This window comes from Chlamydotis macqueenii, chromosome 12, assembly GCF_036417535.1.
Source record: "Chlamydotis macqueenii isolate bChlMac1 chromosome 12, bChlMac1.mat, whole genome shotgun sequence".
NCBI lineage: Eukaryota > Metazoa > Chordata > Aves > Otidiformes > Otididae > Chlamydotis > Chlamydotis macqueenii.
This window is the reverse complement of record NC_141567.1, coordinates 15908467-15935000: the sequence shown is the minus strand read 5'-3', so window position 1 is coordinate 15935000 and position 26534 is coordinate 15908467. Positions and strand designations below refer to the sequence as shown.

At 38.5% G+C, this 26534-nt stretch overlaps 1 protein-coding gene across 9 annotated transcripts in view; it reads right to left on the bottom strand.

Moving 5' to 3' along the window:
* NEO1 (neogenin 1) overlaps positions 1-26534 on the bottom strand; it is a 202716-nt gene that overhangs the window by 114727 nt on the left and 61455 nt on the right. For all 9 annotated transcript variants that reach the window (XM_086757425.1, XM_086757433.1, XM_086757430.1 and 6 more), the window contains exons 2-4: positions 24585-24902; positions 5630-5905; positions 1717-1870 (exon numbers count right to left, since the gene is read on the bottom strand). In XM_086757425.1, coding sequence (XP_086613551.1) covers positions 1717-1870; positions 5630-5905; positions 24585-24902 — 748 coding nt within the window. The remainder of the gene's footprint in view (positions 1-1716; positions 1871-5629; positions 5906-24584; positions 24903-26534) is intronic.

Sequence of the window (26534 nt, the reverse complement as noted above, 5' to 3'; positions counted from 1 at the left end):
ACAGCCTTGTGGTTCCTGCCTCATCATAGCGTCCACGGGATGATGGAGACATGTTCAAGAAAAAGCGGCTTCAAGCAAAGAGCTGGTGACAGCACGGAGGCAGCGCTCCACTAACTGCCCACACTCACAACGTGACACAGCTCACGGAGGGGTTTGTACTTGCAGCAAAAGTCAACTGGAATCTGTTCTTGTAACAAAGGACACAACGCTAAAAACTATGCTAAATACTCTGAAAAATCAGGTCATATACGGTTCAAATTGTGCACATATAAGGATAAAATATGTCTACTAACATTATGCCTCAGCTCTCCAATAAAATTGCTCTGAGTTTTGAAAAGAAAAACAAAGTTTTTTGGACGTTATCATGCACAGAAAAGCTCCTAAGGGAATTAACAGTACTGTATTCAGAGCAGGATTTGAAAATTTGGGGTCTATACCAAAAAAAAAATAAGGAAATAAAAAGGAGAGCTCCTTTAGTGAGCTTTAACCTCCTTGTGCACTGAATGTGACATAACCTAGGAAAGCATGGTGCAGGGGGGCAGCAAAAAATTATTTATAAAGATATGACATGACATCATTTTACATATAAGAAAAACAAATTAAGATCCTACCAGGCACATTTATTCTGACATTTCATCACATTTCATTGTGTAACTCTGACTCTGTATCTTCGTTCGTACGTGAATGATTTCTCATATTTACAGAAAATAAATCTAAATCATGTGCCATCAGACTGACATCAACACAATTTCTCAGTGGTATTAGCACTGTTAGTTATTACCCACACAAGCTTGCATTTTCCAGATAAAGACAGTTCAAATTAGGAGCCCCTGGACTTTTTAATTTAACAGTTGACAGGAAAAAGAGAGATATATTGCTATCATTGGTACCGTAGAAAGACTTGCATATTCCTTTAGCTGCTTTCTGTGTCAGCCATGCCACAATATAACTTTACCCCTCATATTTTCAAGATTAACTTGTTTCTACATTAATCAAACCACTGACTTTGAGTGACGCTGAGAACATTCAAGTATCCTTTCGTAATTTTCTTATTCTGGTAACTATGTTCACCAAATAGATGAAAAGAGAGCTTTTATTTACAAGATCTGTTCTTTTTTATACATATTTTCTACCACGCAATTCTGAACGAATACACTAGCAATGACAAGGTATAATAGAGTAGTTTTCACTTAATGCATTCCTGAAAGTCTACTTTTTTTTAATCATGCCTAATATTTAAATGAGAAATTATGAAATTCTGATTTAACCACTTAGTGTTAAATTCTTATTGAACATTTAGATACTGGACATACTGGACATCTTAATTACAGAAAGAGAAATCCGAGTGCAGGGCTTCACACACACAATCTGACAACATGAAGTCTTAGCTTTTCTGCAGTGTCCTTATTCCCTTAATTGCTCCTTTTTCTCCAGTGGCAATCTAAAAGTAATGTATTCTTAATAACTTTCTTGCTTCAAATAAGATTTCTTGGTTTCAGGTGTCTGCAAAATAATACTATGAGATTGTTCCATGCGTTTAATGAACTACCTTTCCTATCATAACACTCAGCCTAGGAGCCCTCCAGCATTTGAAAAGTAGCTTCTGTTCTCCTGGTTTAAAATTAAGTAGAAACCAAATTGTACTCTCATCTAAAATCGTAGCTCTGGCTGGATTCCCATCATTACATTAAAATATGTATCTTAGCCATTACTCACCCTTCTGTGATAAGCTGCTCTTCATTTCTTGTCCACCTGATATATGGAGTTGGAAATCCTATGGCAACACATGGAAAAACCGCATTTTGCCCAGTAACTTTAGTAAGCGAAGAGGGCTGCCTCACAAACATCAAGCTCTGTGGCACCTCTGGATCTGCAAATATTGTGTAAATGACAAAGCTGTTACCAGATGCAGAATCAGAAGATAATCATAAATGAAACATTTCTTTCCTGCATCTTCACAGGACTGAATCATCACCTTACCTACATAAACAGTTTTTTGTAAGAGATTCTCCCAGTCTCCCAAAAGAACAACTCTTTAACATTTCCTCCAGACATGCAAACTGATTTGCCACCACTGGGATTCTGATGCCTCAAACTCCTTAAGAAACAGTTTCAGCTAAAAGCTACAGCCCTCAAACTGAAAATTCCACCAGCTATTAGACATTTAGTAAAGAAAGGTAGAGGTTTGACTTTGTCCAGCCAACCTTGGGCAATCACCCAGGTAGCTGCCTGAGAAACTGCTTTTACACACTAGAAAGTGAAATTACCGCAGAGCCAATCCTAAGCAAATTAAAATAAATAGATAATCAGCATGCTGAAGTAACACAAGATTTATACTAAAATAAAAATCCATCATGGTTTTACATCCTTATGGAAACAGTGAATCCTCTGAACTAGCTTTGATTTGCTTTGAAATGGGCTGCAATGGGGTTTGTTCCACCTCCCCTTAAGAACAAACACAAGAGAAGTGCCGATTTACTCAGCCTTTTACTACAGGAAAAGGCCATTTTGACTGTGAGAACTGAAAACATAACCACCAATACGGTTGTCCAGCAATCTGCTATGAACTAAACTACCACAAATAAACATTCAGAACAAGAGGCTATTTTTCCACTTTACTAAAAATATCCTTGGCTCCTCAAAATGTAACCTTAAGAAAAATGTTCTAAAATCAATTTTAACTACAACTGTAACCAGTTACAGAATCATAGAAGAGTTTGGGTTGGAAGGGACCGTTAGAGGACATCCAGTCCTGTACCTTGCACCATAATTAGAGCAAATGAGTTCCTACATACCAGCTGCAGCATTTCTTCTCAGATGTGCAGTTACAAGTTTGATGAGAGGCAAGTTCCTGAATCAAAGCCATTTCCGGCCCCCTCAATGGGGGCAGACTATTCCATACCTACACTACTTTCGCTCACTGAAGCCCAATCTGTGCCTATCAAACACAGTATTTGGTCCCTGTCTCACCTGGGACCTGTGTGATAGTCGCAGGAGCTTCTGAAAGTCACTGGATTTCACGTTCTTCAGCTCAAAGCACTAAAATTAATACGCGAGCACTTACAGCACCATGCTAAGGGCATGCACGTGCTCTAAGATATAACACAATGAGGCTACCAGGGTATTCGAGAGAACCAGGCCTGAAGGATATCATGTTTCAGAATTGTCCTAGGCAGAGGGAACCAAACTTAGAGCAATCGTGGATCACACCACCTGTTTCAAGCCCACACACAAACTATCACAGCAGCTCTGCCCGTGTTCCCTGTTTGAGGGAACTGGTCTGCTTGCTCCAGAAATAAGACCATGTGTGAACAGGTGGGTAACACAGTGAGAGTGACCTGGAGTAGCATATGGAGCAAGCCACACTGCAAAAAAATGGATATAACAGATTGCCAGCAAGCAATCTTTACATTAGGGAGAGGAGTCAGTATGACTCGCTGGAGACAAAACTCATTAATGCTCCAAGCTCACAAAAAGGAGTTCAGTTCTCAGGTTAGTGAAAACCACATTCAAAAATTAAGTGGTTCCCCTACCCTGCCCTTACATTCCTACATTTGAAAGTGCCTGCTACCAAGCAGCAGAGTTCAGGAATGCATTCTCCTGCTTGCTTGGTGGCAGATGAAAGGCAGACCGAACGCTCTAAGGAAGTTTGCTATCAGAAAAAGGAGAACACCGTCCGTGGATGCAAATCTGTGTGATGCGAGTGTGTGGTGGGTGTATTGCAAAGATTCAGAAGCAGAGCAGTGGGGTCACCATCAGGCACATGTCAGATAATGATTTAAAAAGGGAATAAAATGAAGAACAGATTAATTCAAATCCTTCTTTCACATACATCTCAGACCAATCAATTATGGGGCCACTCAAGATTAAGAGAGGTTTCTGTGCAACAGTTTAACCTCACTTTAAAAGAAAGACCTGCTGGGAGGGATTTCACAGAACTTCACTATCAACACTTCCAGACTCACGACCAAGCAAGGAATAAGCATTATTTGTATTCCCTAACAGAGCTACATTTAATCACCTTCAGCAAAACATTACAAAAAACAAGTAAACTATATGTATAGCCAAAAGAAGTCATAAGATCAATACAACATGGAAGTTTATCAGGAAATCTTCAGTTACCAAAAATCAGAAAAGTCTTAAGTGTTCATTTGAGGGGCTATAGAAACATGAAGGGAAGCTAAATGAAAATAATTCAATTAAGCATCTTTCCCAAAAGCGCTATTCTTCAAAAACTATCTCCTTAGTTGAAGATAAGCTTTTCATTTCAGAAAGGCTAAAGAACTTAAAGAAACAACTTCCTTCTGTAAACATGATGAATTTCCAAAGCCTAGAAAACACCCCAATTTTAGAAGAGTGGCAGTAGTAAAACTGGAGTATTTTCAAGTACATTTTAGCACTTTAAGTAGAAGAGTGATACAGTAATGAGAAACAGAAACACTCCTTGAAAGTGACCTCTGCAGATGCCCAGTGCAACCACCTGCCTGAAGTCCACCTGTGGTCAACACCAGGTCAGGGAAAACATTATATTTCCCAGTCTAGCCCTGAAAACCTCCAAAGATGGAAATTTAGCAACCCTCTCTGGTAGCCCTCCAAGCAGTAAAAACTGCATCAGAATCCCAAGATGAAAACTAATTCAAAAGAGACAGCATGAAGTTCTGGAAATAATTAAGAAAACCTATACAAAACACATCCCATATTTTCCTTGTTTGGGAAACTGCGATTCATACTCCTGTCTTATTCCTGGTCAATTTTCAAAACTTTGTGTTAGAACATCTGGTGACACACAGCTTGGTGCAACAGTGTCATTTGAAACAGAACACACTAAATGTAGAAGCAGTTCACAGCAGGACTGGACTTTAGTTCCTATATAAAAAAAAATCCAAACATTTCAGCACAATAGGCATAGCTAAATCTTTCAAAATGAAGAGTCATCCTCCAGATCTCTTTTTTTGGGCCTGCAGACTTCCCAAAGGGGTCCAGTGTTTAAAAAACCAGAACTTCCTAAATATTGGGAAAACTAAAAGCTTAAGTATCCCAAGAACAAGGGGCTAAGCACCAATTTATTTTTGAAACTTCAACAGTATTTTAAACAAGGGATTCAAGCTTAAGAAATATAGAAATCCCCAAATGTTCATACCCAAGGAAACAGTCAATTCTCTCTTTGTAATGTCACAATGGAAGTGTATTACTAGTGACTTTTAAAAAAAGGTCTTTCCCAAAAAGCCCCTAAACCATTAAATACAGAAAAAAAAAAAAGTACGTGCAAGTCTCCAGCCTATCTCCAACTACTGCAAAGGACTCAGACACTGATAACTAATTTTGCTTTTCTGTTTCCCAACTGCAAGACTGAAGTTAGTCTTCTCAAGAGCCAAAATCCTTTAGCTTAAGTGCCTGCACTCATTTTAAGCTACAAAGAAAAAATAAATAAATAAATAAATAAATAAACCAAACCAAAAAAACCAACCACCAGCTTCTACAACACATATTACACTTATTTCAACTTAAAATATACAAAAAATGCAACAGAGTAGACTCTCATGCTTCCAAGTATTCTTGTTAGGTACCCACCCCCCCATCATTTGACTAATGATTTCACTAATTTTTCAAAAGAAGAACAGATTAATACCTGGAAGAACTTTGAGCTCTGCTTCATCACTGTATTTGGGAGTCCCACCACTTTCAATGATGCAGCGATAGAGTCCTCCATCCGTGTCAGTAGCATTGCTAATAATGAGAGCTCCACTTGGCAATTTAAATACACGATCATCCAGAAAGACTGGCTGACGGTCCTGCTCCCACCTCACAAATGGTGCAAGGTCAACATTGACTTCACAGTTAAGGATTGCACTGTTTCCTCTATAGACAGATGATGATTCTGGCTGAATGGTAAACCTGGGAAGACCTACAAACACAAAATAGAAAAGTTAGAAAAATAAAAAAATAGAGGTATTCTGAAGATGACACCAAATCTTTGAAGTCCAAGACAAGATTCACGAATGTAGTTCAAGAAAAACTAAGCTGCTCTCCAACTCTTTCAAGATCTTAACACTTGGTAACACAATGCTGAGCACAGCTGGCGTAACAGCAAATAAAAATCAGTAATAACAGTACTGATCTAAAAACAAAAGTAGTTTTAGAAACTAGCAACTGTCAACAAAACAGACATCTCCGGAGTCCTCGAAAATGGGAGGAGACATGCAGTAACCTCTGCTCACCCCTCCAGTGCTGCTGCTGTCCTTAAGGAGCCTAGAGCACAGGGGCGGCAAAAATAAAGATAGGGTCTCTGCCTGGTACAGATGAATAAATACCATTCGAACCATATTCTGTAAGAGCTACTGATTTCCTTGCAGTAGAACACAGATGCGCTCCAGTACTCCCTCAGGAGAGAGGAACAAGGGGAGGAGTTCTCATACGCCTTCCACTCTCAAGGTTACACTTTACATGACAGCTTAATTCACTCTCTACACAGGATCTTAATTTACTGCCTACAGCACTACGTATAACAAGGGTTTTTTTCTTACGAACTTCGAAGATTTCTAATCTCAAAATTAGAAGTTTAGTAGTTAAGAATTTAAGTCAAAAAAGTTGAAAAGTATTTTCTACGACTTTTTTGACAACCATGTCTAAGTAAAGGTTTAGCTTCGCAGTAATTTAACTAGACCATGAAAAGGAATCTGGGGGTGTTGAAGGACCAAATCTCGCTGAAATTCAATGGAAACAGGATATCCCTTTGAAGATTCCAGCTACAAAAGCCTTATATATAGCACCATAAGGTAAAAATTGCATTTATTCTTATGCAAATATTTAACTTTCTCACACTTGTGTAGCTGAGAACCAAATTTCTCCACAGCATAACACAAAGGTACCGCTGCCACAGCGACCCAGCAGCGCTGCACAACGCATGTGTCACCTTCTGAGTAAAAATGTTCTCCAAAAACGCCAAAGTCCACTGAGTGGTTTCACATTTGTTTTGCATGGCCATGTTCCAGTGTTGGCAGCGGGGGAGCTGCCAGAGCAGCCTCTGTGAGAAGAGGCTGGGGACACTCCGTGCCAGACACAGTTGGTTCTGGCTGGTTCCACGGTGGCCCCATGGAGGCCCCAGCTGAGCCACCCAGCGAAGCCGGTGGTACCTCTGCAAAAGCATATGCAAGCAAAGGGAAACTGCTGCACGAGGAAAGTGTGAAAAACAGCCGTGCAACAGCCAGGTCAGAGCAGGAGGAGGAAACGAGGAAGAACAGCTCCACGTGCTGCTCTGGGGAGACCAGGGAGGACCAGGAGGCAGAAGAACTGGGAATGAAGGTGTGAAGCTGAATCTGGGAAATGTGAAGAGGGCAGGTGGAGGTGTTTTAGTTTTTGTCTTTGTTTTTCTGCCACTCAACTTTATTTTAATTGGCAAGAAATGAATTTTCCCTGAGTCAAGGCTGTTTTGCCTGTTGCAATAACTGTTGAGTGATCTTCTTGTCTTGACCCACAAACTTTTTCAACATCTTTTCTCCCCCTCCATCCTGCTGAGAAGCAGAGCGAGAGAACAGCTGGGTGGGCAGCCAGCAGCTGGCCACAGTCAACCCACCACAAAAATGTTGCACAACAACTTCCCATAACAAGAAAGTATCAGATCTTCCCGCAGAAACACCCTGTTCACCATTTCTGGTGTAAGCGAATGGTTAAACAAAAGCAACAGAATACAGTATGGGGGAAGAAAGCAGACAACCCACCGGACAGGAGGGCGAAAAGCCTCCTCACTCTCCATTTCCATGGTGCTTCGCTATATTACAAGCTCTCTTTTGCATCTTACACAGAGGTGATAGCACAGTCAACACTGACACAGGGCAAAGCACAGCTTGCTCACTGCACTAACAGTCTCAACGTAAAATTTTCATTCTTTTTTTTATGCTTGCACTTAAAACTAATATTGTCATAGAACAGCCTGTTAGTACTCTTGACATCTTACCTTTCCCTCTCAATGGCGCAGCACAGCTTCAAGTACATATTTTTTCTTTAAAGTCAGTACACCGTGTGCCTCCAATATAAAACATGGAAAGTGGGACTCCGGGTTGCACAAATTAAACCATCCCAGTATAATTATTCAAGCCTGAGAATGAAGCCTCCTGGGATGCAGCAGGCTCTGGTAATCTCTAATTCAATGCTACTGCACACAGCCAAGACCCCAGATCACCAAACACAAACACAAGCTCTCTTCACAGGGGATAATCATGACTGTGAGGTATCCGCGAATGAGGCTGGGACAGCTTAGGTCAGTTCTCACCTTTTCCACTTCTTCTGGCAAGCCTAAGGCTGAAATCTCTTACACATTATCTTCCATTTTGAAAAGACCTAATTGGAAAAACTCTCATTTTCTCTCTTGTGAAGATGATTCTTTTTCATTGTTTTAGACACGCAACTCATTTTCAAGTAGTTCAACCCGACATTTTTACAAGTCTCACTTAACATATCTATCAAGAACGCACTGAGAATTCAACACTAGTATGATCAATATTGTTTAGATTTTCCTAATTTATTTTGTAAATATCTAGTTCAGTGCTTTGGAATACTTTCTTCCTTTAGAAAGGGATAACGAACAACCACTCAGACCAGGGACTGTAATTTGATATTAAGTACACAAAATAGTCATGGATGAAAAATACTGCATGGCTCTTCAATGTGAAGAGGAAGAAAAGGAATGGATGAATTCTCTACGTCTTGTGCCTCAACCTTCTAGAAAAGTGTATCACCACACATGCTGGTGCTGGAACTCCATCTCCCGTAGTTTTCTCTGTCCATATTCACTATATTCCACTAAGAAAGAATCTATAACATGCATTTCTTTAAACGGTACTTCATCATTTCCAGCTTGAAAGCCTATATACTTTCAGGAAAATCCCACTAGTATTTATCTTTTAAACTGCTTAATCTTTGCTCTCCCATCTTTTTTTTTTTAGAAATCTTTGGAGAAGCAGCAAGAAGCACATCTGATGTCACATGTCCAGGCTTTTCTCACTTGAATGAAAAAACTTATTTACCTGGACTGCATAATTTTTCATTATTAGCAGCAACTTAAATACAAATTTCAAAAAATACTTTTCATAAAACATTTTTTTTTTTCCTTCCATAGAAAATTAAGTCTGAACCAGGCCAACAGCAACAACTTCGGTGCTCTGCAAAGCCAACCATGTAAGACACCGACATGAGCAAACCCCCAGAACACCATCCTCACATTCTATATTAAACATAAGATATATAGTGAAAGGTCAAAACCCACAAACTACCATATGTCACCATGCGAGAGATGAAAAACATTAATGCAATTAGAAGTAGCAGCATACCTGCTCTCTAGCTCTGGCTAACCTCCGATGCTAGAGAGAGAAATCAAACTGAACATAAAACATGTATATAACTGGGAAAGGGTACAAAACCAGAGATCTTCCCAGTCCTTCAGAACAGCTAGACTGAATTCTAGCACATTACCTTTCTAACATTCAGCTCACTTCCGTTTTGTCAGGTAATTCCTTCCATAACCTTGTACAGGTCCATCTCCAATCATTACACACTTTCCCCCCCCTTGGAGTTCTAACTGGATGCTCCTTCCACAACTCCTTTCCTCTGAGAAGAAAGTTTCCATTTCCCTCCCAGCACATATACAACCAACTTCTAGTCCTTTGATCTTGACCTTGTTTTGGTATTAATTATTCTGCATCTTTGATATTTATCTATCACTCCCTCCAAGGTATTCATATGAATAAAAATCATAGCTTCTTTCAACTTTCCTTCTGCTTAGTTAATGAAGCTACAATTTTCAGTTCCTTTTCGTCATTCCGCTAACCATCCTATCCACCTTGAAAGGCTCACAGAATCACAGAATCATTTGGGTAGGAAGGGACTTAGAGCAGAGTCAGCTACAAGCTCAGAGTAGGTTACTCAGCTATTCATTCAGTCAGATCTTGAAGATCCCCATGGATGCAGACTGCACAACCTCTTGGGCAACCTGTTCTACCACCTGACTGTCTTCACCGTGAAGAACTTCCTCCTTAAATCCAGTCAGAACCTCTTTCTCTTCAAATGGTATCTGATACCTCTCACTCTCCCACCACACCACTGGCAGAACGACAAAGAGACAATAGACAAACTGAAGCACCTATTGTAATTTAAGATCACAAACACCCAAGGAAACATAACAAAATTGCTTCCCTGGGTGTACTGAAATTATCTTCCCAACAGATTTAAGAATCACATTAGCTCTCTGCACACTGGTAGGTTGCAGTCAATCTCATGATCTATCAACTAGCTTTCCTCTCTCAAAATCACCCGTCCCTCCATCCCTACTTAGTATTATACCCCAAGTATTGCTGTACCTGCGTGACTTTGCACTCTGTGCTAATAAATGTCACCATTATTCAGTCCATAGCATCATTTAATTCTTCTAAGACCATCACGGTCACAGCATGAGTAACAGTCTCCTAAATTTAACACACTTGCTAATTTTGTAGGTATACACTTCTAGCAAAACGACTGATGAAGATGTTTAAACATGATCTTTCTGAACTCCAGTCTCTGAGGCATCTTCCAATTCTGAAGATTTCCCTCTCAATATAACTCATTGTCATAATTACCCCAGATTCTTATCAATCTCAATATTCTCATTTAAAGTTCTATCATTTTGACCTTTAACAATTTCTAACAGGACAGCGTATCGAAAGGCTGTGTTGCAGCACGCTCATTGCATTATAGCGCTGTAAGGCATCAACTGCTTCATCAAGAAGCTCAGATGCAAACCACAGACAAAAGTCGTGTTAGTTTAGCCTTCCTCCCACTCTCCTCTGTCTTAATTACCCTCGCCTTCAAAATTCCTTGAAAAAGGGCGGAGTGTTGAGATCAGACTAATTGGTCTGTAATCACCCCTTGCCTTTTTGGGCAAACATTCTACATCAGTTATTTTTTAAGAAGAATGTACTAGCCCCCAGATTCACAGTTTATTAGAAACAGATCTGTATACCAAGGCAATTCTTTCACCAGGCTGGAAGGGAGTCCTGGACCTCCTCCTCTTGCCATGAGCACTATGACTTCTGTTTTCACCTCAGCTGTTGCAACTGCAATCACTGTATCAGCAACTTTGTACACAAGTGAGAATGTTACTGGAGGACTGAAGCCCTGTAATTTCTAACATAAAGCACAACTACACTTTAATTTAAATCGCTTACTAGTGCTACTCACTTTTTGGACAAGATAGGCATCGTATATTGTTGTGTGCAGGTGCTCCATTAAGGCTGAATAAGCTTTATTTGGGATGGCTTCATTACTCACTAGCAATGAAATTACAGTTCATTCTCCAGGTCATCTTAAGTGCCAGTAAAGCCTTTATTTAATCATAGTTCTGTGTGGTTTTAAAATATATATTTTAACCTAGGCTATAATTTTGTCCTAAAGAGTAATTTTCTCTTATTCTACGATTATTTGCAATTTGCACTGCTTAAAAGCCTCCATTTAGAGGACTCTCTTGCTTGAGCCAAGAGACAACCACAACACAATAATGATACATTACAAAAGGCGCTCTAAACATAAGCCTGAATCACTACTAATTCTGAGACCTGTTTATAAACACAGTACCAGGTCCCAGAGCACTGGCACACCTCCTGCAGCAGTATACTGCTAGAAAATACCCTTGCATCTACCAGTCCAGAATCCTTCCATTACAGAGCTTCTCTTTTCCTCTTCAAATCATCAGCTGATTGACTTGTAAGCCTCCACTTCCTTAACTGTCTAGAATAGATTTCAAATGCAGTACCATTTAAGTGAATTCAGTCTATTTAGACTAAAAACATATTTTAAACTATTTTTCAAAGTTAAATTTTAAAAAAAATTATACTTTTTTCCTCAATGGTTTATATTTCCCAATCACTCCAATCACCAAGACTAAACAGGAAGAACTAATGAAAATTAGTTACATTTCTAATGAGCAAGCAGCACCCACTCTTCACCCACATGTTGCAAGACATTCAGTTGAAGACATTACCCCATCTTTTGCTAAATGAATGTAATGAGAAATGATACTTTGGGGTTCTCATATTAAAGATAATTTTTTTCATCTTCGTATGTATGTGTAGCAGCATAATACATGATGTATTGATTTTAGGACACTGAAGGAAAGTACTACTGACCTAGCAGGTTAGTAAACTCAATTTAGGATGGATGATCTTCCACTTGGAATGTTCTCTCCATACTGGCAGGTGAACACATAAGCAGCAGTGCAACTCTCACACGCATCTAAATAGGAATTAGACGCACCACAAACTTCAAATTTTCTGCTAGGACAATGCAAATGGGAGGAGGGGGAAAGTCAACTCTGTCCCCATTTTCTCCTTCCCTTTTGTCTCTCCCTGCCTCTCAAAGGACCCCAGCAATGCCAGGAATGTGAATGAACAATCTGCTTAATGCAAATTTGTTCCATTCAGCCAGAATTCCCAGTCTAAGCATTACTAAGATTTGTGGCCCATTGTCTCAACCTCTGAAAAAGCAAAGATGTGCCTGGAACAGCAATAATTCCCATGTTCCTGGAAAACACAGATGACAAAAGTTCTGGCTGTAGTCTGTTGCCTTCAATGGAGCCAGTATTTCATCTCCTGTACTTTCTAGAAAAGGAGGAATTCCTCACACTGAGCCATATGCTAATCTACTTCAGGAGTCTCTCTGCAACCATGGCCAGTGTCAGTCATTTCCAAGGAGGCTGAAAGAAAAAACTTCCATAATCAACAACTGCAAAATAACCTGCTGATACGACAATGTTCTAACTTCAGAGTAAATGCTCGCCTTCTGCTCTAAATACTGTCAGCAGTCACTGTAAATGCTCCATTTTATTTAATGTGGATGCTATTACCATACGCATATTTAATCCTCTTTAAAATTCTACTAACCTTTTTGGCATTAATCTTGCCAAATCAAGACTGCAAATGAAAAGAGAATAACTTCCTCATCTCCAAGGCAACAGAAGGCTGCACAGGAATTCACTTTTTCCCTGCCTATGGCAGGCTTGCGTACCTTTGCCTGTGGTCACAAGCCTGTCAGATCAAGTCTTTGTGAGCATTTATGTATGTGCCTGGGTCTCCTCTATTGCTACTCCACAGACTGGAATTTAACATAACAGCTCTAAACACACACACACACATATTGTGTGTTTATGCAATTAACTGTTTCCCAAAGCTGGTTTCAGGCTTTTTTTTTGTGGCATCTCAGTCTGCTCAATAAACGTTTTCCATTTTTTTCCCCTGATTATTTCTATTCCAGTATGGAAAAATTATAACACAGGAGTAGCTGACAGTTTTTCCAAACCTGTTACCTCCTGTATACCAGCTATGAAAATCCTGTCGCCCAATCTCACTCAGGTCTAAACTAACTTTAGCAGCATCACCTACAAACACTGTCACCCTACAGCTTCAGCCTTACAGTCCTCCTGCAATAAACTGTTCTGTTCAAACACCAAGAGACTGTGTTTCTGTGAAGAGATAACGCAAACCACTGACAGTTTTAAGACACTTGAACTTTTTCCCCCAGTGTTGTTTGCCTATTCAAATTTGAACTTATGACTAATCCGTAACTATTACTACTTTATTAAAACAGCCTCTTGGGAAGTGTGAAGATTTTAGCAATATAAGTAGGTAAAGGAGCATAGAAACATGATACCCTATTGTTAAAATAGCTACAACATCTGTTATCCTTCAGTGAAGGAGGAGATCTTAAAGATGCCGCGTATTTTGTTAGTGCATCAGCTTCTCACCCAAACCCTGTTAAAAAATTAGTAAGTCTAGCCATCTGTGGACACTTCATTAAATTATCACAGCTCCTTTCTTCTCCTTTGCCTGAACATTATTCAGCATCATTTATCCGGGTGGTAGAGGTGTGAAACATGTTTTAAAAAAACAATTTTCTTAATAAGACATATTTCATGAATCTCACTAGCAAATAGACTGGGCTTCAAAATTACAAAACATTTATGGAGAACAGAAGTCCAGCATTACCTGAATTAAGACAAGGCCAGATGCTTCTAGTTGTTTCTACAAAGGAGAAAATATCTATAACAATTTTTTTCCCCATTGCTTAGATAAATTAGGAGAGGACACGGCCTGGCCTAAAATCTGGGCAGGAGACAACTAGTCCATGGAGATGCAGTATTCTTAGAAGAATTAGAACATGAAGGGAAAAAAACCTAACAAACATCCTTGTTGGCTAACTTAAAATGGGAAGTACATGGAATACACAACATGAATGGGAAATTTAAGTACGTAAGAGTTCTTACTTGGTTAAACACAGCCTTGGTAGCATAATTAACATGGCATATCGTGATTTTAAAAGGTATCCCTTGATCAGAATTAAGAAACAGAGGAAGAGGGAGAGGATGTCACTGCACATACCCGGAACACACACCTTGACATATCTACTTATGCACACATAATTACGCACAGAGCAATCTGGTGTGACTTCAAAGCTGTTTTGAATTGGCTACTGAACTTGATCTCCTGAGGTCCCTTCCAAGCTCAGTTATCCGATGATATTATGATATGGGGAAGCTATACAGAAAATTATAGAGAGATACAGCAAAATATTGTGCAAAAGGAACAGAATTACACCTGTGAAAACAAGCTTCTGACAGGAAAAGTTAGAGCAAAATTAATCATGCCCTGTAACAGGGGGTTAGACCTCAGAAACTGAGGTCGCCACTGTCCCCTCTCAGACTCGGATCTGAGCTTTGCCACAGAAGCACAAACTAAAAATAAAACTAAGGAACCACACATACAAAAATTTAAGAGGGTGTTTGGACGAGTAAAACACATCAGAATATTCTAAAGTTTAGCCTGGCAAAAAAGTTTCTCTCAGAATTTATTTTAAACAAAAAGCATCTATATAGTTGTCCTTTAAGTACCAGTGGTAGACTTTGCAAAGCCTGGTACACTCAAAGCCAAACTGAAATACAACAGCGTAAGAACACAGACACGTAGATGTCACAAAAAGCTCACAAACCGATGTGATCCAATCTGATGGAGTATTACAGACCAATTCTGATTTTGAACCAGGACACAGAAAATTCAGAGCACCTGCTGAACTCACTCCATCAATGGAAACAAAATATATGGAGAGATCCCAACTCCTTAAGAAACTTTGCTTTACACCCAAACCAGGACACAATTATCCCATGTGAGCTTCTCTCACAAAAGCACAATGAGAAGAAATGAGACAGAAGTCAGTAAGATAATCCTGGTGAAACCACTAGACTCATGACTGACAGCACAATATTAAGAAACAAGTCGGGCATCTAGAAATAACTTTATTATGCCACTTTGCCAAATACTACCTTTGACGGAAGTCCCAGGAATAACAAAATACTAAAACAGACCAAGAAATAAAGAGTAGACACGATGTAGATCCTGACATTGTATAAATTGGGGTACAGGTTCCTAACAAGAAGAAAAAAAAAAGAAAAAAAAAAGCAACATCTGACTGTGTGCTTGCTTGCTACACTCTGAGACATCCCAAGTCTGAAGGAAGATCCAGGCTCACAGTCTGACCAGTAGACGAATTTTATGAATTAATAAGAATGGCTCTGAGAAGGGATGAATGTCTAGTGCCTGGTAACATCCAAATGGAAGACAGGTGATCTGCAACTGCAGAACATGTCCTGGCAGAATTGTTAATGAAGGTAACTGAATGTGTAGGAGTGAAGCAGTTAAGGAAAATCCTAACGTAATAAAGTTCAGATATATTTTTAAAAACTAATAATGTAGAAGGAAGAAATGCTAAGCAAGAAGTCTTCCTTGATGGAAGTATCTCAGAAGCTCTTTGGAGGAAACAAAAGAAATCAGAAATTAAGAACTGAGCTTTGATAAGGTATTGAAAATGTTGAAAAACAACAAGACTAGAGAATAGACCAAAGCTAAAAAAAACAAATCCAAATTCTAGTCAAGTGATATCAAGAAGAGATCAATAAATTATTCCAGGAATGAAATGGGAGCGAGGAAAGTGATTCAAGGAAGATCTTTAAAAATCCAGGAGGTCACTGATGACAATCATAAACCTCAGGAAGAAAGGTAACGAGGGAGGAGGGCAGCAGATGTGAGTCTGTGGTACAGCAGGTCAGGCTCAGAAAATGCTGCAAGAAATGGCATAGGAATACAGAAAAACATTAGTTCTGCTAAAGGAGTAGGTGAAATAATAGCACCATTAAAATCAGAGAGAGGACTTGCAATTAAATGGCCAAAGAACAGAAAAGCTCCAGCATCAATAGCAGCAGTTCAAGGCAGGAGGAAAAGCCACAATGAGTTTGATCCGTACAGACATGGAGACATGGTAAGCAGACATTTCTAACACCACAGGAAAATGGACTGAGGGGGTGCAAATTATGGGATAATTTATTTGGTACTGTTGAAGATCATTCTAATAGTGAGGACAATGAAGAAAGCATTGTGGGATTTTAAGAGAAGACCTTAAGATAATGTACACAGATTGCCTCATCATTTAAGAAACCTCAAGTCTTAATCAATAGAATGCCTAAAAAAGTAGAACAGGCTCACAGTTAACTCTTTCTAAAACAAAATCAATAGCCATAACAAAAGAAGAATAAGATCAGAGTATTCTGGTGAAAGAAAAGAGCTTGACAGGTTAAATAATTTTAGATCCAGGCAATGCTATCGATTAAAAAGCTCATGTGAACAAGCTATTCAAAAGAAGATTAATGCCCAGGGAGGACTGTCATGATAAATTTATCAAGTAACTAGAAGAAAGGAAAGATCAGAAAAAACTTCTGCAAGGAACTCTAAGAAAGACAGCTGGTACCTGACAACAGACATTTAGAGATAGGAAATAACCTAAACAATTTCACAGATACATACTCAGAACCCACAAATAGCAAAGAAACCCCCCAAAAATAGAGTACACAAAAACTGACGCAACAGGAGACAAATACAAAGAACATCTACAGATGCTAACATCTAGCTGAAAAACATGTCTAGAGACAACAAGGATGCATGGCAGAAAGGAGTATAACTACAAAACCACAGTTCACTCAAAGGGGTCTGGAGAAAGAGAGCTAAGGTGTGGACTATCACACCACTGACCCTTGAATCATAGACAATTGCTTGCAATTAAGCTCATCATATCAGAGATCATTTTTTAAAGGTCTCTCCATAACAAAGCCTGCCTTGGCCTCCTTTCAATTTAAGAAAAGTCGCAAAACAGCAGACTGATAGTGCATCTACTCCAAGAAGGAGACTTCAGAAGCTATCAGAGAAAGAATAACACCTTTACAGAAACTTAAAATTTATCTGAAGACATTTCCCCATGTTCCTCCCAAAACAGAGGTTTATACATTCAAATTAAGCAGGAGTTAGAGGTTTTAAAAATAATGTTTTTATTTCTAGGGTGGTTATATGACTAAGGAGACATGTCCTATGCTTTTAAGAACGTTACCAAGATGTAACCTCACTGAAATCACACATAGCAATTTTCATAAGTTAATTTCTCCTTATTATAAATACTTTTCCTCCATTTTGTTACCTTTTCAGTGTAATTAAACTTCCTCTTGAATGTTTATTATGAAAAAAATAAAGAATTAATCATACGCACACTTCTGCCCTGATGCTTTTCACCCTTACTGCTTTTGTGCCATCTTTCATCTGGGTAGGTGTGAGAGTACACGTTTCACAACTTTCAAAATGCAATATTCAGTTGATCAAAACTCTGAGCAATGCCAGCACGCACACCCTTCACTTTTACACTAACTACAGCTGAAACGCCTCATGGAATCCCACCCTAGAAAACGCAGCGAGACACGAATACAGGGTGTATCTGTAACTATCACTTGTCTGACAGTTTGGAAATTAGTGAGCAATCTATGCGCAAACCTGTCAAACAAAGTCACAAAAGAGATCGCTGGTGCTGACATGCAGATCATAAATAAGGAAAAATACATATTTGAGTGAAAATATTAACAAATGAGAAAGCTAATCTAAACAAAGTTCATCCAACTTTCTTGTTCAGCAGTGTTGATACATCATCAATATGCTCTCACTTTCTACTTTTGTATCACCATCTAGAATCATCCATCAACAGATCATCTACTATAAACCCCAGACATTTTAGAAATTTGGCACTGAAATTTTGGCACAGAATTCATGCTTTAGAGATTAACTATATTGCCTTCCATATTTTCAAAACCAAAGGTCAAGATTTGAATGTATACTGCAAAGAGCTTTAATTTTTTATGACTTACAAGAAGTTCATATTATTATTTGAAGTGCATTAACATAAAGACAACTTTGTTCATTAACCAAACATAGGACATCATCTTTGCTAATTACAAGACTTACAATTTAAGTTCCAAGTTTATCAAACCTAAATCTTTTTGGTTTACAGTGACAGGGAACATTGCACCTAAGATAATACCTAATTAAGAAAAATCTTAACTTAATGAATGACCACAGGATTTAAACACTTCTGTGTGTTTAAGAATCAGGAAGATTAACTGCCACAATCATCTTAAACAAGATGCTGCAGCAAGAAAGGAGATTTTCACTACATGTAAATGGGATAGCTGGTAACTGAGATCAGAGGTTTCACCAATCTGCATTGTTTTTCCTCATTTACCCATCTGAGAAAAAGATCCATGATTATGCCCCCACTTTTCCGACTGGGCTCAGTACGGGACCTCTCATTGTACTAAACGTTAACTCCATTCTAGAAAATACATACTAGTATGTTTTCTTCTGAACAGTCATATAAAATTGTCACTAAAGCAGAAAGTTCAGGCATGAGTGTTGCAGATCTACTTGTGCCTCCTCTCCTGTAGCTACAGGAGATTTGTTACCCTCTAATGAGCACAAATAAGATTTAATAACCCACGCAATTAGAGATGGAGATAGCATTAGTCAAAATAGGCTGTTGGATTTTATTTGATATTAGGTATAACAAAATTTAAACACAAAAGCTTTCAAAACTCTGCATTTTTAAATAGAAACAGGGGTTTATAGAATCATCCAACGAGCAAATGAGAACCTCTTAAACTGGGCTAATAACTTGATCATTAGATATCAATGAAGAGTTTTAAAACAAGCCGGTCTAAAATTCTCCTGCTGTGGGCTTTCATGAAGGATTAGAATAATCAATTCAGCTGCTTTGGACGTGGCAAGACAACGCTGTCTGATATTAAACTTGGTATACCGCTTCCATATGAGTTGCTGGAGAGAACACAGCACTAAAAAGCAGGATAAATTAACTGGATAGACAAGGACTTGAAATCAGGCTCGAGGAATTACAAGAAGCAAGTCCTGGCACACACACCACAAAAACTAGGGGGACAGACCAGCTGCTGCCCAAGAGGGAATAGATCCTGGATCAGAAGCAACATCACTTCTCCTCCCACATCTAGAGAAGTTACTATGCTGATACCTTGCTGATCTCTCCAACATTTTCAGTTCCCATATGAAATGACACAGATTTAGTTTTATTCATTCAAAAATAATTACATCAGTCATGAGCAATTCCAAGTCCTCTCCTCTTCCAAGCTGTAAGAGAGCTGACAGAGCAGTGTCATGGAGCATTTTTTTCACCACACAACTCCATCCCATCTCCTGGCCCCCAAGTTTGATTCTGCACATGGATGGAGACAGGTCAGCAGAAGGAATGAAAGCAATTATGTATCGCTTATCATGTGGATACGACCATAGCATATACAAAGGGACAGGTAAGGGCACAGTCACCACGGTCCAACATTTAGCCTGCAGATACTTAATTTCACAGACAAAAATATTACTACCAAGGTTTTAAATGAAGTTCTGAAATGAAAAACAGTGAAGACATTTTATTAACAGAACTGCAACAATCCCTCCACCGTGCCACAGCAGCAGGATCCGAAGCCAGAGGCTTCAGCAGTCAAGCAGAATCTGAGCTACACGATTAGCTGAATGAACAAGCAGGAGGAGGATTTACTCAGGGAACTACAGAGAACACTGTGCAAGGAGCACAGAGTGACAGAGTACAGCTGGAATTAAACTCCAAGTATGTACGCGACATGTCTGAACCCACCCAAGTCACTCAACTATTGCCAGCTGTGAAGGGTAAAACTAGAATTCTATCAAGGTTTCAGTGCTTGTGTTTTTAACACAAAACAACGCTTGAAGCTTCACCCCAATAGTTTTCAGAACTAATTTTCATGAAGAAACACCACTCATTCTGGACAGTGCTGCAGCTGCAGTGTTTTGAGATGGTTCCTAAATAAATATTACATTTTTACTCAATACAAACCTGCCTTTTCTGATTATTGAACCCTTTTACATTTTGATACTATATAGCAGGAATATTTCTTAACAAAAGTTATTTGCCTGTTATTTTCCTTTTTCTAAAAGGAATTACAAAATAAAGATTTGGAAAGAAGATTTCTATGAACATTTACATAAGAAATAATAAAACAAGGAGATTATTTAATCGAGGTGGGGGAAAAAAAAAGGTCATAAGTTACCATCAAATGCTTTTTGAATTAATGAAACTACGACATACCCAAAGTTAGTATCAAGGCAGCGATACAGCTAGCTCATCACAACGAAGCAAATTACATATAAAGCTCAAAGCCAAGTATTGCCAAATGCAAAGACAAGTGGAAGAAGAGAAAGAAACACAGATTAATTCACTGGGGAAAAAAGATTACGAGAGGTGAAATAAATAATTTAGTGCATAGTCTTTAAATGAATACATAGAACTGATAAATCCGATCCGTATGAAGAAACTCAGTGCCACTGTCACGCTTCAGACCTTTCAGATCTTCATATATCTGCTCTCTCAGTAAAAGCTTTATGACAGCTTTAAGTAGTAGTAAATACTGGCTGGAAAAAAAGATCGTATTGAGAATATTTTTAAGCTAGTATCATTATTTTTACTACAAATACCTACAAATTCATTTTTCCAAGATGAATTACAGACACAGTTCCCCAAAACTCTGTAAATCTTGTTTTCATCTGTGATTTGTAAGAACTATTCCAACCCTTCACCCTTCTTAAGATTTAACTGGCACTTAGGTATCAAAGACATATTTGCATTTCAAAAGCCAATTAAAAAAAAGATACTGTAGTAAGGCACTGATTAAAGAGTGTTGTGGCTTTACATAAATTACGCAGTTCCTTTGACTTTCCCCAATTCAAATCCATCATAATAATGGAAAAAACCTATACATTATATGAACTACATGACCACCATACCACCTCCCTCCACTACCCCCATGTTTGCGTGGTCATATTCTGGTTTCAAAGAAAGCAAGCAAAACCACTTTTAAGAAATAAATGAATTCTTTCACAAATCCAGTTTAGATCATAACAACATAGTTAAGTTAGCATAGCCAGAGAAAGTAAAGAATCAAGAAACACTGGCAATGACAATCTCAACCTTCATTTGCTAGAAGAAACCAAATGTGGAAGCACGCACACTTAACGGAGAGATAAATGTATCCTGAAACTACTGATCATTAAACTAACAGATTACTTGCTGTTTGCAATTTCTAAAAAATCAAAAGTTTGCTACTAGAAATCTAGTAGAACAGTAAACAGCTTACTATCAAGGTGCAGCAGCACACAATTTCAAGTTAAAGACTAATCATGTTGATTTAAAGTATTTTTCATAATGCAATACTTTATCATAACTTACGACTTGCTTTTTAAATCACATGAGAAACTAGATTAAAGAAGGAAATTATCAATTTCTATAGGAGTCTCAGTTGCCACAGAAACTTTGACTCTCGCACCTCAGAAAACCTGAAGAGCAAAGGCTTCTCGCCTATTATCACATATGGAAAAGGTTCTTTAAAAGCACATTGTCAAACACACTACAAACTTGCCAAAACACGCCATCATCAATTTTCCACTGCCATGACACATTTAGAGCACTGTGTCACAAACAAATTGAAGCAAGAAACCAAGAAAGTAGGTCTTCAACATAAAGCATTCAGTCACTGTCTGCATAGTCTGCGCTCAGTGTGTTTTAGTTTGATTTTTTCATACAACAGTTGACTAAGACCCTCTGTCACCTTGCAACACCTTGCGTTATCAGTATCTGTCATCCAATGGCAATAAAAACTTTGGTTTCTAACACTGAAAAATTTTAGATCCATCACACTGTAATATATAAAGAGCCCTTTAAATAATTTGAAAAATGTATCAGCCTGTTAAACTTTTATGCAAGACTCACTACAGGTAGATTGCTCAGCATTACCTATCAGCTGTTAGGGAAAACAGTGCAATTATCAGACTAAAAACTCAAAACCTGTATTCCTTCATATACGTGATTTAACACAGCATGGTTTTATGGGATTTTCTTTGCCCTGGCCTCACTACTCACCAGAACTTGTCACTTTCAGGTAATAAAGTCATTAATGAGTAAGTAGTAGTTAAAACATGCAAGCTACACTTCATAATATTCTCTTTTAAAGAAATTAGGTGCATCCCAGTACAACATTCACACACGCCGTAGGAGTTCAGCATGCCACTGCTCAATTAAGAAGAGAATTAAGCTGCCTCCCACTGTTATCTTGAGGCCAAGGAGAGACCTTACTATGCTAACGATCCCCCGCTTATGGCAGCCTGAAAGCTTCCAATTAAAAGAAAGAGGGGGGGAAGAAATATTAAAAACCACGGATAAACCTGAGGGATTCAAATGAGGTCAAGAAAAGCAATATAGTTAAACTCAGATTTATATTCCATCTCTTATCCCAAAGTCTTCAGCAGCCAAAGCTACTCATCCTCCCAAATAAAGGATTACACTCTGTGTAGTCTTACACACCTCCTGGCACTCAACTGAGTCAGTAAACAGGTTCTCACACACCTACATTTCACAAATCTTTTGGAGCAGCAGAACAACTTATGCACACTGCAGCCAGAGGATGCTCTTGTGCCGGTTTCTAGCTTAACAGCAGGGCACAACACGTGTCAAAAGCATTTCCCTCCAGTTCTGAACAAAAAGCCCTACCACTTTTATTGCATGGAACTGATCAATAAACTTCTAATACAGCTGCTAGGCCAACATAACACAAAGAGGCAACTATCTGTGCTGTTAACATTCACATTAGCTTGAGTTAACTACATTCGTTCAGCTTTCTAGCAAAGATTTTTTTAAAAACAAAACTCACTAGAATTGCATTTTTTTAAAAATACTAAAAGGCTCTAAGATTCCATCATTTCTGAAACTATCAATTAAAATATTATCTCCTACATTAATATAGGAAAAAAAAAACTTGAAATTTTTAAGACATTTTGGATTACCTTCATTTTTAACCCCATTAACCTTACCTAATGATCATATAGACCAGAATGATAACAGAAGCAAGACACTGAATGAACTCATGTGGAAAGCAGCAGAATTAATCACGACAGCAGCAGTGTAAGAAAGCGGTAATTGCTTGAGATGAGTGTGTGAGAACTGCTTTTATTGTCCTCACTGCCAAGAAACTTAGAAATTTATTTCTCATTCAGAGAGTCTGAAAGTCAGTCCTTTAAGGTATAAAATCCTCTTTTTTTTTTATTTCTGACATTCCTGATGTTTCACAACAACATTACAAGCTAACTTAATTGAAACAACATCAGAATATAGATGACAGTAAGCAGCAGCTCTGGGAGATGCTGTAGCACTAGTCAGAAAGAATTCATTACCTCGAGACATTTATTAAGCCAAGAAAAAGCTGTTTGAAAAAGGCTGGGAAACGTCATTAGAGAAACAACAGAAAATTGCTCCACAGGCTCCTTTCCTAGTTACGTTGCCTTAGTTTACCTTATTTTTCTGTTGGTTTTTGAAGTCTCACTCTCACAAAGTAATTGTAAGTCTCTTCCAGCCATACGGTTTACAAAACACCTACAGTCTGACACTCCTGATCTCTGGGATATAAGCAAATGACATTCTGAAAACAGATCACTTTTCCCAGTCATATTCTTTATTTTTACATGTTCTCTTCAGCTACTTACTGCTTTCTACCCCTAAACAAAAGCTATTACCAAGTCAGGTCTAAAGGTTACTCAAAATACCAAAGGTGAGGTTATGACTTGGGCTTCTTAACATCTATCAAGAAAGTTTTAAGCCTTTTGTTTGTTACTTTTCAGATTTCCTTGTTCACGCCTGATGCTCGAGAAATACAAAACCCCAGCACTCCTGCTTTCTCCAACACTCCTTCAGTTCTTTTACCTTTTAGGAGCTTCCTAAATGTTTAATGATAGAGGGGAGATCAATCTCAACAAATAAGCAGCCAGAGAAACTTATTTTTCAGGGCATTTATACATAAAGAAAGTAGTACTCTTTTTTTCACACCCTCTAAGCTCTGGTAAATCTTTGTTGTGATTACATGCACCTGACACTTTTTTTTCATCCATTCATTTCCTGATCTTGAGTATTTCCTGAAAAACACCCATATATTAACCCGCTTAGATGAACAGAATGTATGACAACTTTCAGCTAGTAAAGAGATACACAGTCCCAGTTTTACTGATAAGCAACGAAATCATCTTTTCCTTTCTTGGAAAGCGCCTTACATTATCATGCTGTCAGTTATACTTAACAACGAAAAAAAGACTTACCTGCTACCGTGAGCTTTGCTGTTCTGCTGACAATGGTCCCCAGGCTTTCCACAGTTGCCACACATTGATAATATCCTTCATCAGGTTTATTATGCTTGGAATGCACCACACTGTTTATTAATAAAGATCCATCTGGTAGCAACTGGCGACGGTCATCTGACACCAAGTTTAGAAGAGTCCCATCTTTTTTCCATTCAATTTTTGGAGAAGTTTCACAATAAGCTGAACAGTTCATTATCACAGAAGCTCCGCGAACTGACAGAATGTCCGTTGGCTCCACCAGAAAGTAAAAAGGAGTGAAAGTTCTCACAAGGGATCCTGTAAAACACAAATCACACCACACAAGTTTTGGGTTAGCCTTCTGCATTTTTTAAACATAAAATACATCGTCATTTCAAAATACTGTAACGCGCACAAGAGCCATCACCACTTGCAATATTGTCTCCCTGAGTATATTACAAATAGCTTGGTCTATATGACAGTACTTTCTGCTTTGTCTGTTTACACCAAAGGACTCAAAGTCAAAGAAGTTTTGACCCCTCTAACACATTTGTTTGTTCATACTGAAATTAATGCCATTAATAGTCCTGAGCAATCCATTGCAGACAGAACTTTGCCTCACCAAAACTTATGCCAATGTATGTGCTCGAGTACCACATTTATAATGAATGACACGCACTCTTCTGGCCTTTTGTGGTATGGGTGCCATGCCACAGCAGTGTGGCAATTTGGTATAACAAAGATTAAGAGACATTAAGAATAATTTAGCCCTCAAGAGAAAAACAGTCGTCAACTCTGAGCTTAACTCATCACACAAGTGCCATTCTATTCTAGTTCAGGATAAACATGGTTATATTTCAGTTTCAAATATTCCCAAAAGGCTTCTATAATTAACATCTACTTTGCATTAACAAGTGAATTTTAATTACTGTATTTCAGGTGTATTTGATCAAGTAGAAAGACTGTGTGTCAATATCACTTTGACTGGTCTTAACGTAATAATCCACAGAAAACTTCTTTCAGGGAAGAACTGTTTTCCAAATCAGCACATTGTTGGGTTGAGAGAAAATGGGGTCTTTGTTTTTAAAGCCAATGTTAGAAATAACATTAAGGCTCCCCACCTACACACTGACAAAATCCACCTCTCCTCCACCTGGGGAGCAGGAGTGGGATACGCGTACAAAACATTGCAGCAATATGAACTGAGATACTACAGCTGTCTGCCAACAAACCCAAATCGGAAGTGCACAGACTAAAAGGTTAATAGCGCTTTTGAAGCAAGTCACTTCAACCCAGAGCTGCAAAATAAAGATTCCTCCTATCTTTATCTAGAGAAAGTAAGCTACAAAAGGAAACACTTGAAACAGAAATATCAGTTGAAAACAAACATACAGCCAAACTTCGTGTCTTTTTGCAAAGCCTAGAAAATAACTATTTTCCATAGATGCAGCAACTAAATGACAATCCTAATGATAAAGCCTACTTTGCAAGCACTGTGTCAACTAACGCGCTCCCAGCATGTAGTGGCAGACTCAGATTACCCCCGTCTAAAAGTTTCAGAAATAACTTTTTGAAGACACATGCTGAAAGCATACTGTATGAGGACTGTGTTTAACAGCTATGGAAAAGAAGTTCAACTTCCCTTTACAGAGTGGTTCACAACCATCCAGGAAACAATGATAGCAGCTTTCAACAAAAACATCTTACAGTTTTGCTGAGTTTTTGCTTGGTTTTTTTTTTTTGTTGTTGGTTTTTGTTTTGGGTTGGTTTTTTTTTTACTGGGCATCTACAGAACACTAAGCTGTTCAGAGACCAGAACGGACATGTCACTGGTGTCATGGTACCATTTTTTGGTTGGTGGCTTCCTCCCCCAACCCCCCAAAAACCCCCAAACAGCACAAGTGGTTTCCACCATTAAGTTACCTATTAGCCTGTGCTCCAAACCAAACA